General features: G+C 28.8%; 2 protein-coding genes, 1 non-coding gene and 1 pseudogene across 3 annotated transcripts; 1 reads left to right on the plus strand and 3 right to left on the minus strand.

Moving 5' to 3' along the window:
• Window positions 1–4,625: 4,625 nt before the first annotated feature.
• Window positions 4,626–5,015, minus strand: LOC112722031 (nuclear transcription factor Y subunit B-5-like). Its single transcript, XM_025773017.3, has one exon. The coding sequence runs from the start codon at window positions 5,013–5,015 to the stop codon at window positions 4,626–4,628; it is 390 nt and encodes a 129-aa protein (XP_025628802.1).
• A 5,977-nt stretch (window positions 5,016–10,992) lies between these two features.
• LOC140173110 (cullin-1-like) lies at window positions 10,993–14,296 on the minus strand (annotated as a pseudogene).
• Window positions 14,297–14,538: 242 nt separating this feature from the next.
• LOC140176426 (uncharacterized) lies at window positions 14,539–16,011 on the minus strand. The gene has a single exon (XM_072207587.1). It carries the CDS (start codon window positions 15,986–15,988, stop codon window positions 14,843–14,845), a length of 1,146 nt encoding a protein of 381 aa, XP_072063688.1. The 5' UTR covers window positions 15,989–16,011; the 3' UTR covers window positions 14,539–14,842.
• A 92-nt stretch (window positions 16,012–16,103) lies between these two features.
• On the plus strand, window positions 16,104–16,176 carry TRNAF-GAA (transfer RNA phenylalanine (anticodon GAA)). The gene has a single exon. It is a non-coding gene; the product is annotated as a tRNA-Phe (tRNA).
• The last annotated feature ends 783 nt before the right edge of the window (window positions 16,177–16,959 follow it).

Consider the following 16,959-nt stretch of genomic DNA (forward strand, 5'->3'; position numbering starts at 1 on the left):
ACTATAAAATATATTAAATTGTTTCAACAAGCAATAAGACCATGCATACTGTATTATTTCTTATTTAAAAATAATTATGCTATATATATATTTTTTAAAATTAGTTATTAATATAAAATATATATTAAAATATAAAATATAAAATATATATTAAAAATAAGTTAATTAATATTTATATTTATATATAAATATATGATGATTGAATTTAGTGATTAGTTTTAATATATAAGGTAAAGTATATTTTTTGTCCTGAAGTTTTACAAAAGTTTTAAAAATACTCTTAAGTTTTATTTTGTTTTAATTTTGTTCCAAAAGTTTTCGATTTGCATCAAATATACCCCTAACGGCTAATTTTTCAAAAAATTTAAGATCAATTCAACAACAATTTCATAAGAACAACCCTCAATACAAGTAAATTAAGCATAATTTTCATGCATTATTGTTAGATTGGTCTTAAATTTTTTTGAAAATTTAGCCGTCGAGGGTATATTTGATGCAAATCGAAAACTTTTGGGACAAAATTGAAATAAAATAAAACTTAGGAATATTTTTGAAATTTTTATTAAATTTTAGGGACAAAAAGTATACTTTACCCAATATATAATTAGTATTTTGGTTTAAAAAATAAATCGATTTATATTTGTTTTTTCTTGCCAGCACACTATTAGCTTCATAAGGAGCACTAATGCGGGTTCTCAAAGTTAATGGTGCGCATGGTGTTTGTTGTCTTCATTGGAATGCAATATAGCACAAGCATATCACTGGATAGTACTAAATTTTAGTTTGTAGTTTGTTGTCGGTTAGGCACATTCACACGTGTTAACCCAACAACAAAGGTTTACTACTAAATTTGTTGCGTGCGTGTCTCTCTTTATATAGAGTGCAATTAACAATTAAGTTGGATTAGTTTTATAGTTAATTTATTAATCTGTTTAAATAATTATTGAAATTCTAATAATGTTTTGTGCGTATAATAAATATATTAACTAATGACAAATTTTAAATGAAGTTTTAATCTGTAATTGTGTAGTCTTTAACTCCTTATTCTACCGACTTAGGAGGTAGTTTGAAAAAAAAAATAAAATAGTGCAACTGTGCAACCAATTGCATGCTAGAAATACCATTAACATCAATGAGAGATGATAGAGAATCCAATGGAAAGCGATGCAATCATTTAAAAATTTATTTTCGGGTAAAACATATTTTTTATTTTTAAAATTTTTAATTTATATTAAAATATTTTTTATAATAAAATTTTTTAAAAAATTTAAAATCAATTCAATAATAATATATGACAATTATGTCCAAATGACTTATATTAAAGATTATTTTTATAAAATAATTATTAAATTATTGATTCTAAATTTTTAAAAAATTAACTATCAGTGATATATTTAATACAAATCAAATTTTAAGACAAAATTCAAACAAAATAAAATTTAGTAGTATTTTTAGAATTTTAAAAAATTTAAAAATATATATACTTTATTCTTTATTTTTTAAAGAATTTAATTTTAAAGTTCCACATAAAAAATTTATATAATTATATAATTAAATTTATGTGTTTAAATCATTATTTAAGTAATAAATTTAAAAATTAATTATTTATATATAAAATTAAATTAGTATATTTTGGTCTCTTTATCCAATGTTTTGACACTGCTTTACATAACAAAAAAAAAATATTATTTCTACCTTTAATATTTGGAATAAATTTTAAAGTTATTTTTAACATTTAATCTTTTTATCGAGACTTCTTCTTTTTCTTCTTTTGTTGTCCTCTTCTGCATGCTTCTTTTTTCAACGTCATCGTCACTGCTTCCACTTTTAGGTGGCATTGTAAGCCACTTGATCTGAGCTTGAAGGATACTCCCTTAAATAAGGTTCCTTTGCTCCTTGGTTTTCTTCTCTTCCTTCTTCTCCGTCCTTCCTCTCTTTTGCGTCACTCTCGCTCGCTCCTCTAGCTCTTTCGGCGACGACAAGTGGCGAATGTTGTCCTATTGTTAGTAATCTATTAACAGAATTAACGATAGAATAACATTAAGATGATTGTGAAATATTAGAAATTTAAATAGGACAAAAATATTGATGACAAAAATGATACATTACTCTTAAAATAATTACTAAATTAGGTAACATGACAGTGAATTTTAATGGAATGAGTTGAATTACGAATTTAAAGTTTTTACTAATGCTTGTAGAATGGTTAATAGATAACTTTTCGAAAAAGAGAAAAAAAGAATATGATACATATACAATAAAATATAAATTATACTTTTTTGTCGCTCGTATACCGAAGTTTTTAATGTTTAATTTAATTAAATTTTATTTTTAACTTTTACATAAATTTTATTTTTTTCTTCAACAATTTTAATTTTTCTTATGAATGATAATAATTTAATTTATTTATTTAATTTTGTTTTTAATAAAAATAATTTTACTTAAAATAAAAGTAATGTGATTAAGAGTAAAATAAAAAAATAAATTATTTAGAATGAAAATAATGTGATTAAAAATAATTTATTTAGATGTGATTAAAAAATAATTGAATAATTATTTACTATACAAAATTTGATATTGTTAAAGGATAAAATTAAAATTTATTTTAAAATAAAAATAAAAATGAATTAAATTAATATTAAAACAATTCTATAAATTAAAGACAAAAAAATATAATTTATACTTGATTGTATATATGTCATGCTCTTTTTCTTTTTTTTTTCGTAAGATTATATATGTACTAATCATTCTATAAATATTTATAATGAATAAAAATTTTGAAGAATAAAATTAAAAAAAATTACTTGAAATTAAAAGTAATGTAAATGATTAAGAATAATTTATTTACATATAATTAAAAATAATTGAATAATTATATATAGTAAAAAAATAATATTATTAAAAGGTAAAACTAAAATAATAAAATAAAATATATTTAAATTAAACATTTAAAAAATTTGATATATTAAAGATAAAAAGATATAGAGTGCGTAAACATGTATGACTATATATTTCTTTTAATTTTGTATCTCATTAAATAGACATACAATAGACATGTGTCGAACAAAAGTAACACATGTCCTTGTTCAATGAATCTAATTGTAATATATATGTTCATTAGGAAACTCTAATTTTTTTTTTTTTTTATTATTCGTCATCATTAGTTGGCCTCATTGTTTTGGAGTTGTGTTGACTGTTGACATATAATGAATTATGATAATTGTTAATAATGTGGCCCCAAGCCCTTATTAGAATTATCAATTATGAGTTCATGAAAGTAGCCTACATATATTTTGTGAAGATACTAGGATGGGTTTTATCTTATGTATCGAAACCCTAGCTAGAAACTAGAAAGTGACTTTATACCCATTTTATCAGTGACGGCGAATGAGTATATATATACAGACTCATTCAATAATTATGTTGGGATGATTATGATATTTTAAAAAATATTATTTAAAATAAAAAACATATATATATATATATATATATATATATATATATATAGTAGATTTTATGTATTTTGTTTACATTAAAAGAAAATTATTTTTTATAATATATTTAATTATTATCGAATAAAATAAATTATATCATCATGATTAATATTAATTCTTAATTTAATTTAAATTTTGATAATTAAACTAATTAAATATAATTAATTTTTTTAATTATAAGAGTTACAAAAGAGATTTTATTTTATAATTTTTTTAAAATCACACATATATTAATTAGATCTAACAATACAAAAAAATAAATTAAAAAACTAAAAAGAAAAATCAATAAAAGGCTGAATCATAAATATAAAATAAAAAAAATAGATAAGGTATTAATTGGGTAAGAGTGAATTCAATAGTTATTAATGGAGTTGATATATAAATTGTGTGATTTTGTAGGTATAACCTTTAAGTGATGGTTTTACTATAATTAATTAGTTTAGTTGTTAAAATTTAAATTAAATTAAGAGTTAATATTAATATTTTGATGATATAATTTATTCCATTCAATAACTATTAAATTTATCATAGAACTTATTTTTTATTTACGAGAGAATTGGATATATATATATGAGTTTGGTTAGAAATGAGAACTACTAGAATGAAACTAGGTTGACATTGCTTGAATAAGAGCCAGGAGGAATATTCTTTCATATTCTACAAATTAATTAAATTAAGAGAAAGTGTAAGAAGTTAGTACTTTTATTAAAATTTGAGCCGTATTTGACCATTAAAAGAAAAATAAGTAATTTTACATTATTAAATATTATCTCACACCTTTAAAATTATTGATAATGGCTAATTAATAACTACACATCACAAGCTCTTAACACTCCTCTTAAATGAAAGCATCTTAAAAATTGGTTAAGATAGAAGTATGGCATTTCAGAATTGAAGCAATAATATGATGAATATGCAGATCTAAATTAAGTAGTAGCAATCATGCATTAACCTTATTATTATTAGTAACCAGCATGTAACCATAAAAAAAAAAAAGTAATCTCACACAATTGAATGAAATCTCGCACCATTAAAAATATTGTTAATGACTACTTAATTACTATAAATCACAAAAGTTGTTGGCACTAACAATCTTCTTATTAATAATAACGATTGGATCCAGTAACATAACTATTCATCATCATCAAAGGTGCTATTCCGTGTATCTCGTTCTTGATTAATAGTATGAGTAGTTCTAGTGTGATGATGATCAAGATCAAGTTCTCTAAATCTCTGCAAATACCTCGTGATAGGATGAGCATAATCATCGAAGCCAAGAGAGGCCAGAGCGAAGCATATGTCATCTCCATTAACCGTCTTCCTCCGCTCCTTCCGGCACTTGTCCGATGCCTCGCTAGTGACGAAGCTGATGAACTCCGACACGCATTCTTGCATGGTTTCTTTGGCTTCCTTGGAAACCTTGGCGTTGTGGGGAAGAATCTGCTTCATGATTCGACCAACGTTCGCTATTGGCAGCAACTTCTCTTGTTCCTTTATGCTACTCTCTCCAATCTCATCCATTCTCTCATCAATCATCATCATCAATTCCTTTCACTTAACTATATATATACATACATGCATCCCCATATATACGTATATATGACGATAACTACTCTTATTTTTACGAAAAATAATAAAGTAGCTTTTGTTTTGAGGTATTGAGACAGAAATTGGGAGACTGAAACTCAGTATTATATTTGTTGGTTTAGAGATTGGTACTAAAATTTTTATCTCTAAAATTTCAATATTTCAATACCTCAAAAAAGTATGACACATACAGGGGACTAAAATTTTTAGAGATGGAGACTGAAATTTTAATAACATTTTATACTTAAAATATCCTCATTTCAATTAATTAATTTCAATTTTACCCTTTGTACAAATTAAATTAGAATTTTATTCTTGTTTTAATTTCTGTCTCCCACTTTGCACCAAACAGAATACTGAAATTTATTTCAATATCTATTTTTTAGTCTCAGTCTCTCAGTCTCCGTCTCTGTCTCTCCATCAAACGCTACCAAAAGGATTATTAGAATTCATTATTTTTGTCCATAAGTTGATCATTAATATTTTAAAATATAAAATTATTAGACTAAAAAAATTAAATAAATGACTAAATGATAACTAAAAACAATAAATTCTGATAATCTTTTAATATTTTTTTATTTTTATCTGTTTTTTTGTGATTGTTTTCATTGTTATGATTGCTTATCATATCCACTACAAATAATCACAAAAAAAAAACCACTACAAATATTATTTTTTTCAATTTTATTTTACTCTCTAGAAGCAAATTTAAATAATATTTTCCTCTTTTTTTTTTTCTGTTTGGTGGTTAAAAAGTTTGATTCAGATATAATTTTTTTAAATTATTTAATTTTTCATAATTTATATGATTAAAATTTTAGAATTCGATTTTTGTTAACAAATTTAGTATAAGATAAATAAAAAAATTATAAAAACTTCATATAAATTAAAAAAAATTAAATAAAAAATCTGTTAAAGATATAATTAATTATGTATATTTATATTTATTGATAATTAATTGAATGCAGTTTTTTTTAAGATTATAAATGTACTAAAATTAGTGATATATATGGGAATGATGGTAATTGGAGAATTGGATTGGGTAGAATTGAAAGTGTGTGGGGTATGTGATGATGATGCAGGTCATGATCAGTTCATAATAATTGAATGGAGTACACAGTCATGTATTTTGTTGCAAAAACTAGCCAAATCCCACCCGGATAACCTTTCTATCTCATTGGCTTCTTATCTTAATTAATGGACGTTGACAAGGCATTTTTTTAACCTTGCCTACCTAGTCAACACTTTTTCTTTTATCAATATATATACTTAATATTTATAAAAGATTTTAAAATATATAATATTTTTGTAGTGTATATCTTTTGTCAATGTATACGTAAATTAATGTGAATTTAAATATACTAATTATCTTTTAAAAAAAGAGAGTCAGTTGAAAAGAGTGAAAACGAAAAAAGGAAATAATATTAGCCTTTTGAAAGTCCTAAGATACGAAGAATAAATAAATTCAAGGGTGTTAGCGTCGTTTAGATAAGTTTATAAGTGATTTTTTTTAATTTTTAACTTATAAAAATGTGTAGTATTAATATTTGGTACAATTTTTAAAATAAAATTGTAACTTTTAAAAAATTATTTTGGTGTTTAAAGAGAAGTTAACAAAAATGACTTCTCTCATAATAATTTTTTTTTTATCATTTTTCACTTAAAATAAATATTTTTAAAACTAAAAAACTAAACACAAAATAACTTATTTATAAGCTATTTTTAATATAAGCATTTATTGTTTAAGCTATTTCTTTAAAAGGAACTTAATTAAGTTGTTTACTCAAATTGAACTTATTATAAGTAGGAATAAAAGAATGGAATTCACTAAATTATTAATAAAGTATATATATATTTTTCAAAGTTACATTTATTAACAATAAAGGGTTTGTACTTTGTACTTGTTATAAACACTAGTGGGTGTTAAACTATACTCATCGAAATTTTTTAATTAGTGGATTGAATCATTCTCAACTTATTACACACGAAATTATATTTTTTAATTTTCACATTAGTTTCATTGCATGGCTTTTACTTTTATTTTTATGCATGTGGACGTAGTTAATAACTTATATATGTTTGACTTCTAACGTACGGATATATTTTCAATCTATTAGCACGACTATATGACTAACACAATTTATTATTTTTAATTAATAGTTAATTAATTAATAATATTATTTAAAATTATTAATTAAAAATGATACTAAACTAAAAATATTAAGTTATTAATTAAAAATACCAACGAATATAAACTAAAATTATATTTTTGTTCTTAAACTTTTCTCTTATACTAATACTATTATTGACATAGAATATAAAAATTTATCAAATATTCATAAAATGATGCTTAATCATGGGATACAAAATTTGTTTATAGAAAGTAAAGATGTAAAATGCTCTAAAATAGTTTATTTAAATGAATTATTGGGATGTTATGGACACAAGCTTTTTTGTAAGTTGCCATTTTTTTTTAATTTTCAATTGTTTTAACTTTTGCTTTTTTAATTGTTGGTTGCACAAATGTTTTTTAATTTGTTATTATTTCTTTTTACAGTTTGTGAAAAAAATGTTTAAATGTTTTATTTTGGTATTTACAAGTTGTGAAAAGCATATTATCTCTTGCAATAAAATGTGTCAAATACATGGCCACATTCTTCTTCTTTTTTTTTTTTTTCCAGCAGGCTGCAAAAATCATGTTTCAAGATTAAAAAAAACAATTTATATATGTGTATTACACCTCATTTATTTCTTTTTGAGGAATGTTAGCTAGGGAGCCAACAAATTTTGTGATGTGTAGTTATCAATTAGCTATCATTAGTATTTTTAACAGTATGGAATTAAATCTAATAATGTGAGATTGTTCATTTTTTTTGTTGGTTAAATATTGATCAAATTTTAATAAAAATATTTCCTACTAAACTTTCTTTTTTTTTTTAAGAATTACGCCATTATATCCCATTTAAGAATTAATTAATGTAATCATGCTTATTTATTTATTTTGTTTTAGTAAGGTTATCGTCATTCTACTATACGACAGCGGAGTTTTGTTTTACAAGGTTGTCGAAATTCGGTGGGTGGAATCGGAATGTATGATCCGTACGACGGACCAACTGTCAATGAGTTCGTTCCAACTTCCAAGGTCGTTGGGAGTTTTCAATTTCCACTTTTGCACCTTCCAATATAATCCATTTGGCAGCAAAACATATTAGCACGTATTTTTTAAGTAAGTGTGGGGTTTATTTTGAATATTGTTTTATACATGCATTAATTTATTAATCAGTAAATAATTTTTAAATAGAATTTTGATTCATAACAAATTAATCTTTGACCTTTTAAATTAAAAAATACACGAGAAACAAAAGAAACATATTAGCACGTATTTCATCATTTAAATTTGTTAAAGATAATTAGTTGGAATAATATAGTTGTAATTTTCTTTCAAGAAAGAGGACATAGTTGTAATTAAATTTCAGAGAAAAAATAATACGTGGAAGTCACACAAAATATGCATGTTTCATTGTTTTTTTTTTCTTTTGTTATTACTTAAAGCTTGGTATATCTTGTATTGGCCATTGGGCATATGCATAAAATTCAGGTCAAATGAGATTAAGACTTCTAAAGAGATACCATCACTTGCATATTTTTTTAATGGTGCCGGCTAAAGTAGTTCTTTTCATTTTATTTTATTTTTTAGTTCATTGATGAATATGTAATTTTCAACAATGTGATAAGTTATGACAATCTTAAAATTTTTCTATATATATATATTTGGTTCTGTTTAGTAAATATTTATTTTAAAATAAAAATATACACTAAATACACATAAATATTATCTTTAATCTTTATCTCTATTATTCTCAAACTACCGATATACACTATGTCGCATATGATTTAATAAAGTATTGATTAATTAACATCAAAGGACAAAAAGCTATCGAAACTGCCAACGAGTTATATATAGTTCAAATAGCATAATTTTTCTTTCTTATCTAAAAATTTTGAGTTCAAGTTTCACTTCTAATTTTAAAAAACACGGTGTATTCGCTCAACATCAATCTTGTACTCTTATAATAATCGAAATAATAATAATAAGAAAACAACTAGGGAACCAAAAACATATCAACCAAAATGTGTTTGGATTTCATGAAAAATCAGGTTTTGGTTTGTGCTCCGTGATCTCAGGAGTGGTTTTCAAACATATTATTCAAAATGTGATTTTAATTAAACGGTTTTGTTTACTTTTTGGCTGATCACATTTTGGTTCCATATACTTTTCCTAATGCATGCACATACATTATTGCAAATAAAAGGCCTTGAAGCATTCTTTTGACCCACTATTATGAATGCTAGCTAGGTGAACAACGTTAAATTAGTCTAATAGTTAGCTCATTAGTCGGTTTAATTTGTCTGGTGGAATCTTGTCAAGGGCGACTTTGTTTTATGCCTCGCAAAAGCCTTTGACCCCAATTTTCAAAGTATGCTATACGGCTGACCTCTATAGCTTATTGATATTCGAATATTGATGTTAACGATGTTAGTTATCAGTTTTTTGCCTAACACAAAATAGTATAATCACTGATGAATAGAGAAGACATATCATTTAAGAGGATCATCGATGAATGAAAAAGCATACCTAAATAAAGCTTTGGTTTTTGTCAATTTGTTTGCCGTTATACGACAAAGAAACGGACGACGCAATAAAGCTAAAATCTCAGAGACTTCTTCACTTGGCTACTTGAGAAACCTGAATTGAATCAGTCTCAACAAGTTCCAGTCTTAGACATGATTGTAATATCATGGGTCTCATATAAGAAAATTCAACTAATCATGATTGGGTCAGTGAATGTGGTACAAGTTAGGCCTAATCCATTTGGAAGCTTCAAAAATAATTTTTTTGAGTTTTTGACTTATAAAAAATAATAATATTAATGTCTGGTGCAATTTTCAAAATCAAATTGCGGCTTTTTAAGAAGTTATTTAGGAGCTTTATAAAAGAAGTTAACAAAAATGACTTATCTCATAATACTACTACTTTTTATCACATTTCTATAAAATAAACACTTTAGAACTAAAAATCTAAAGACAAAATAACTTATTTATAAACTACTTTTAATATTGTCATTTATTATTTAAGGTATTTTTTTAAAAGGAGCTTAATTAAGCCTGTTTATCCAAATTGGACTTATGTCTATTTAAGCTACAACAACCGAATAGGCCCAACTTTCATATCCTAGCTCACATGTAACCATTTTATTAACGCTTTCTCATGTACCAGATTAAGTGTGTGTTTGGTTTAGGGTGGGTGTGTATGGGTGTGTGGTGAAAGAGACCCAAAAAAAAAAGTGTGTTTAGTTTATCGTTAATCATCTCCCAATATACATTAAGTTTGCCAATAATGGTTACAATTGTGTTTGGACAATTTTTAGTTAACTCAATGTGGATTGATTTTTTGCTCTAGACGTACTTTTGGTGAAAGTAACAATATTTTTGCTTTTCTATCCTTGAGAATTACATTGAAATATTGATAAAATGTTAAATATCTATTTTAACCTGTTATATTGACAAGTGATAAGTTAAATCTTAAGCTTTTACTTCTTTTTTAGTAATTTTGCATTTCAATGAAATTTTAGATAACATCATTCAAAAAGTATTCATGTTTTAAAAATCATGTTTGACAAAAAAAAATGTTCAAATACAAACCACACTGAATCTGATTTTAATAAAATATGTTTTCTCTTCCTAATGTTTGTAATTTTCTTTAAGAATACTTCTAACGTTTAATTTCATTCAATTTTATCCCTATCGTTTTTTATTTGGGTCAAAACTATCCCTAATTGTTAACCCAATCTAAAATTTGAGAGATAAAATTGAAACCGTACAGAGATAACTTTGACACAAATAAAAAACGTTGAGAGCAAAAATTAAATAAAATTAAACGTAAAGGATATTTAAAAAAAATTGCAAACGTGAAGTAAAAAAAAAAAACTTTAACTTACAAATAAATAGACAAGAATAAAGAAAACTAAGCAGGTGGAGCACGAGCAGGGGCATCTGCCGGGGGTTCAACATCCCCATGAATGACGAGCTTCCAGCGTCGAAGCCGGGCACCAGCAGTTGAATTTGGGCTTTCAAGTTGGCAACCGGTTGGCCAGAAGGGCGCCCAAATCTTTAAGAATGTTGTCCTCAGAGAATGTGGCAAGCAGTTCAGCGCTCCAGCTCCCAACAACACCTTTATTGCAAAAGACCTCAAAAGACTCCTTCAGAGCCTATATTTTAAAACTTTCAGATTTATATGCACATATCAATCCACCATAACGATTGTAAGTAAAGTCAATCTCTGATCAATGCCCTGTGGAAGAGAGTATGATTCTGGAAACAGTCATTTACATATGACAGGTACTTGTCATGGAGCTCAATCACTTTCCGGACAAAATCCTGAACAACCAGACCAGCTTCAGTTTCCTCTGCCTGTAGAGATTTGCATTTAACAGGATAAGGAAAACAGGCAATAGGCAAAATAAACTCAACCAGTAACAAGCAAAACCAAAATATAACAAGTTCAGTAACAGACCCTTTTGGTACTACAATAGAAATAACTGCATCTCTAACTTTCCCATTTAGCTCCTTGTAAACCTGTAAATAATAAACGCAAAAATTTATTACGTTATGAAAAAATGGAATGACAATAATAGGAAAAACATCTAATCTGTAGTAGCATTACAAAACTTGTCTATATTTTTAACATGGAGAATAGTAGTTAATTGAAAGAATTAACATAACACTATGTAAGGTTCGCCGTAACATTACCCGATCATAGAAGCAAGTTAAGCCAACTTCATTAAGGGGTGGGAGTGACCTCCGGGCAGCAATGGAGGTTTCCAAGTAGCGAAAGAAACGACAAAGCCAACCAACCATAATTTTATGGTTTGCCCACCTCTTTACAAGTTCTCTCAACATAAATTCATCATGCTACTCTCTCAAAGAAGGTAATACCTTGAACCAAAGGGGAAAGAAGTTACTCATTTGAAAAGAAGCACGGAAAAAAAAAAATATATATATATATTAATACAAGATACAACAGTCATAAGTATTGAATCATGTGGACATATTTACAGTTAAAATGTACAAGATAAGTCAGGTTTTACACCCCATCCATCAAAAAAAGGAAACTCAATCACACTATAAAATATATCACCTATCTTGATGAAAGATTAGTAGGTTATACAACAAAAGGAAACAAAATCACTATAAAATATATCACCTTCTGAATTGCGTCGATACTAGTGCATTTTGAGCTGGAAGCTCAGGCAACTACACTAATCCAAATTCAAATCCTTACCTCATACACCCCCTACCAAATATACACATCCATCTTGATAACGAGAGGATGAACTAATGGTATTTTTGTTGACACTGGCCTCAAGAAGAATAAGCAAACCGATCTCTTGTTCAGTTTATTAAATTTTAAGACTTTAGCATTTACCTTATAACGAGTTACATTGATAGGTTAAACTAGTTACCAATTACAGACCTTACGTTCCCCTTTCCTCTCTCATTGATCAACCAAACAAGAGGTAGGCAGAAATTATTTTTCCAATCCATCTCTTTGGTTCCTATCATATCTTTTTAATAATGTGAAATTTAAGCATTAACTTCATTCCATCTATTTCCTTCTTTGCAATGCTTTCACTCGTCTCTCTAGCCTAGTATATATCATCCTCTGTATTTTCCTGCTGCAGGATCACTTCCGCTACCTACAACTTGTTCTTGGGCAAGATACGTGAGCAGATGCCAGTCAATGGCATCCTCTCACTCTCAGCTTATTACCCTCCACTATCTGACTATAATATGTTATTTGTATTGTGGCTGCTGTGGCCAAAGCATTTATCACCCAGGTTTGCTTCCTAGAATCAATAACAATGACCAAACCACTTACTCTTAGAACTACCATGAGACCTATGTCTACATGATACAAATTCTCCATCAGTCCCTGGAGCTTTAGAGTTTAGACAGAGACTAAACCATTCAAATTATGCTGGTGATCACAATCAATACCAATATACAGCACCTACTCACCTACCTAACCCTTATAAGCAATTAATGATGACCAACCGGAAACAATCTCAAATGACAATGTTATACAGTTATACTCACCGTTGATTGGATGTACTCTTCAAATAACTCCTTGTACTTGTCATAGAGTTGTTGGGAATAGTCATGAGGAGGCTTTTGGGTGCACATGGTATAGATGGTTCTGCATATCATTATACAAGAATGGTAAAAATAAGTGTTTTGTTGGATTAGCTTTTCTTGTTAAATTTTTTTTTTTCTTTTTGAACAAAGTACTTTTATTAAGTTTTAAACATGTTAAGATACATCTTAAAAAAAAGTTTTTAATTATTTTCTTTACCAAAAATATCCTTTACCATAATTAATAATTACAATTTATATTAAATCCTAATTTTCCCTCCAAATCCTAAATTTCTCCTTCGAATCCTAATTTCCCTCCACATCTATATTTATATTTTCCCTCAAAGTTTTCTACACTCATCATCAATTCAATTTAGGACAAAAGAACTTTCTAAAGTACCTTCAATCTCATACAGAAAAAAAAAAGTTGCTTTCAAAATTTTCCATACACAAATTTAATCTTGGTTCACTTACTCTTCTTCAACATCACGTATCTTCTTTTTTATGATTTTTTTTTGAGTTTCAGTTTTAAAATAGGGTCTTTTTATTGTTTTAAATGTCCAAGGGCTATGCATTTTTCTACTTTTTTTTTTATTAGCCATTTGAAATAAATACACAGAGCCAATCCACCGTGGATGAAATTGAAAAAAGTGAAAGATATGCATCAAGAAGAGGGAATAGATGGTTTACGTGTAAAGCATCATGTAGTCCTCGGAGCTGAAGTGAGGTTCAGGCAAGCCTTCTAGAATATTCTTGAGCTTGGTGATGCCCTTCTGCATGAAGTCCCATGCCTGCTCCAGGTCAATGATCTTCCGCTCACTCGTCGACATGAAGATGAAGATGGCAAGCTGTGGATTTGAAACAAAACCTGCAAAGAACAAATGGTGAGGGCAATTGCTGAATGAAATTCCATTTGGTATGAAATAGAAATCGGGGAAGGTTGATGCAATTGTGGATCGGGAGCATGAGAGAAAGAGCAAACCTTGATATGGGGTCACAGTCACACACTCACAACACTCACCTTGAAATTAATCAGGGTTGACTGAAGTCTTTGATTTATATCCACACACCATATTGCAAGGAAACACCTACGCTCAATAATTTCATAGCTGCCACCTGCCAGGTTTGAAATTTCTATAAATATGTTTTTACTTTTTTGAGGGGAGAGAGAGGTGGAGGCCATGTCAATTTACTATGGCTGAAACAAACTGCTTGCTCTGGTTTTGTACAGGCAAATTTTGTTAGGATTTCAAACAACATTCAATTCCGTAATTCCTTTGAACAATTCCACTTCTTTGAACAAGAATACACAACAAAACCAACAAACAAGCATGGTGTACAAAGTTATCTCTGAGCACAAAACCATTTATACCCCTTGATCAATTACTTATGAACAATCAAGTAACTGATTCAGGTAAGATCTATGTGTAAAATCTAAAATGCTTTCAGCCAAGCAAATGAGACGATTCAATCAAATTAGTATCCAATTATAGACTAAAGTGACATGAAGAAACAAAAGATTGCCTAACACAAAATTTGGGATCAAGAGTTGACTAACTCAAAAAATGCTAACACCCTCCCTGATATAGTGTTAATAGGCGAGACCTATCTTTCTCCTCAAAACATGTGATACACTTCTTGAGGAACAGCTCCTCAGTCAAAGAAAATGGTGTGATTATGCTAGCATTCTTCTTCATCAAACCATTGGAGAGAAGATACTTGACAACCTTAGCTCTAGGAATAAGCCTCTTCTCCAAACTGTATCCAAAAAGACACGGTCTAATGCGAAACGCCGAAGAATCCCAGCCGAGATTACTGATCCAAAAGCTCATCACTGCATTGAGTTTGTCCTTGGAACGTAGCATAAAATGAGGGTGCCTCCTAAAGGCCTCCGAAAAATCTTGTTCGGACCATCCCCATTTCTTAAGGACATCAACTTTAGCATCCCATTGGGACTTAGTTACGGCCTTTTTGGCCAGCAACACCACACTGAAATTACACTGTGAAGGATCAAACCCCAATTGCTTCACTTCCTCAACTGTTTTCTTCAAATCAGCAGAGGACAGCACAGAAGGCCTAGTTCTAAGCAAATGGTGAATGTTGGCCTTGGTCAACCCTTCATCAAGCAGCAATTTCACATTTTGAGGCACACGAACATCAGCAATGGATGATGGGCATCCACTTAGATAAGCAATGGCTTTAAGATCAGAGGGACAGAACCTCCTTACCAATTCGTACAAGGATACTATATGGTTAAGGCTTCGAAGCAAGAAGTTGGGACTCTTTGTGGTCATGAGTACAATGTCAGAGGGAGAAGCACCTTTGGATGCCAAAAATTGAAACTTTGGCAAGATCGCTTTGGTGGGGTCATATGTGAGTACCACGGGAATCTTGCACATGATGGTGGCTATTTGGGAGGGGGAGAAACCGTGGGCTTTGAAGAAGGAGATGACGGAATCTGGCTTGACGGGGGTGTCAAAGCGAACGCGCTTGTTTGCTCTGAGAGCGTCTTCATGGGAGAAGCCGCACTTGGTGGTGAGGTAGGAGATAGTGAAAGAGTGGTGGTCATCGGAAGTGGAGGTGGTTGAGTGGCGGCGTGCTTCTGGCCGAAGAAGAAGAAGGTAAGATTTTGTGGATGGAGATGGAAGAGGGGGGTTGTGGCTGAGGAAGAAGAGAAGAGCTCTTGTAAGAGAGTGATGCTTTGAGTGAAACATGAAAACAGAGATTGTGTGCGGCAGCTCTGCCGTCAGGTTCGTGTATTTTAAAATTTAAATAAAAGCTTAATTTTATGTATTATTATTCGTTTCAATAAAATAATAAATTGTAAATGCGGGGATAGCTCAGTTGGGAGAGCGTCAGACTGAAGATCTGAAGGTCGTGTGTTCGATCCACGCTCACCGCATTATTAATTATCTTTTTTCCGTGTACGAGAAAGCGAGGGGTTAGTCTCACCACTACCAGTGTTCGTTGCCAGCTTCCGATCCTCTCCCTCAAATTTTTATCTTTATTATTCTCAAACAACCGATGAGAAATTCCAAGGGATACACTGTCTTAGTCTAGTAGTTAATTTATTAATTCGTTTAAGTGTACCTAAATAAAGCTTTGGATTTTGTCAAATTGGTTGCCATTATACGACAAAGAAACAGACGACGCAATAAAGCTAAAATCTCAGAGACAACCTGAATTGAAACAGTCTCAACAGCAAGTTCCAGTCTTGGACATGATTGTAATATCATCGGTCTCATATTCAACTAATCATGATTGGGTCAGTGAAAGTGGTACAAGTTAGGCCTATTATGTCTATTTAAGCTACAACAACCAAATAGCCTCAACTTTCATATCCTAGCTCACATGTAAACCTTCCATTAACCCTTTCTCATATGCCAGATTGAGTGTGTGTTTGGTTTGTCGTTCATCATCTCCCAATATACATTAAGTTTCCCATGAATGATTACAATCGTGTTTGGACAATTTTTAGTTAACTCAATGTAGATTGATTTTTTGCTCTAGACATACTTTTGGTGAAAGTAACAATTTTTTTTTGGCTTTCCATCCTTGAAAATTACATTGAAATATTGATAAAATGTTAAATATCTATTTTAACCTGTTATATTGACAAGTGATCAGTTAAATCTTAAGCTTTTACTTCCTTTTTAGTAATTTTGCATTTCAGTGAAATTTTAGA

This window comes from Arachis hypogaea, chromosome 11, assembly GCF_003086295.3.
Source record: "Arachis hypogaea cultivar Tifrunner chromosome 11, arahy.Tifrunner.gnm2.J5K5, whole genome shotgun sequence".
Classification (NCBI taxonomy): domain Eukaryota; kingdom Viridiplantae; phylum Streptophyta; class Magnoliopsida; order Fabales; family Fabaceae; genus Arachis; species Arachis hypogaea.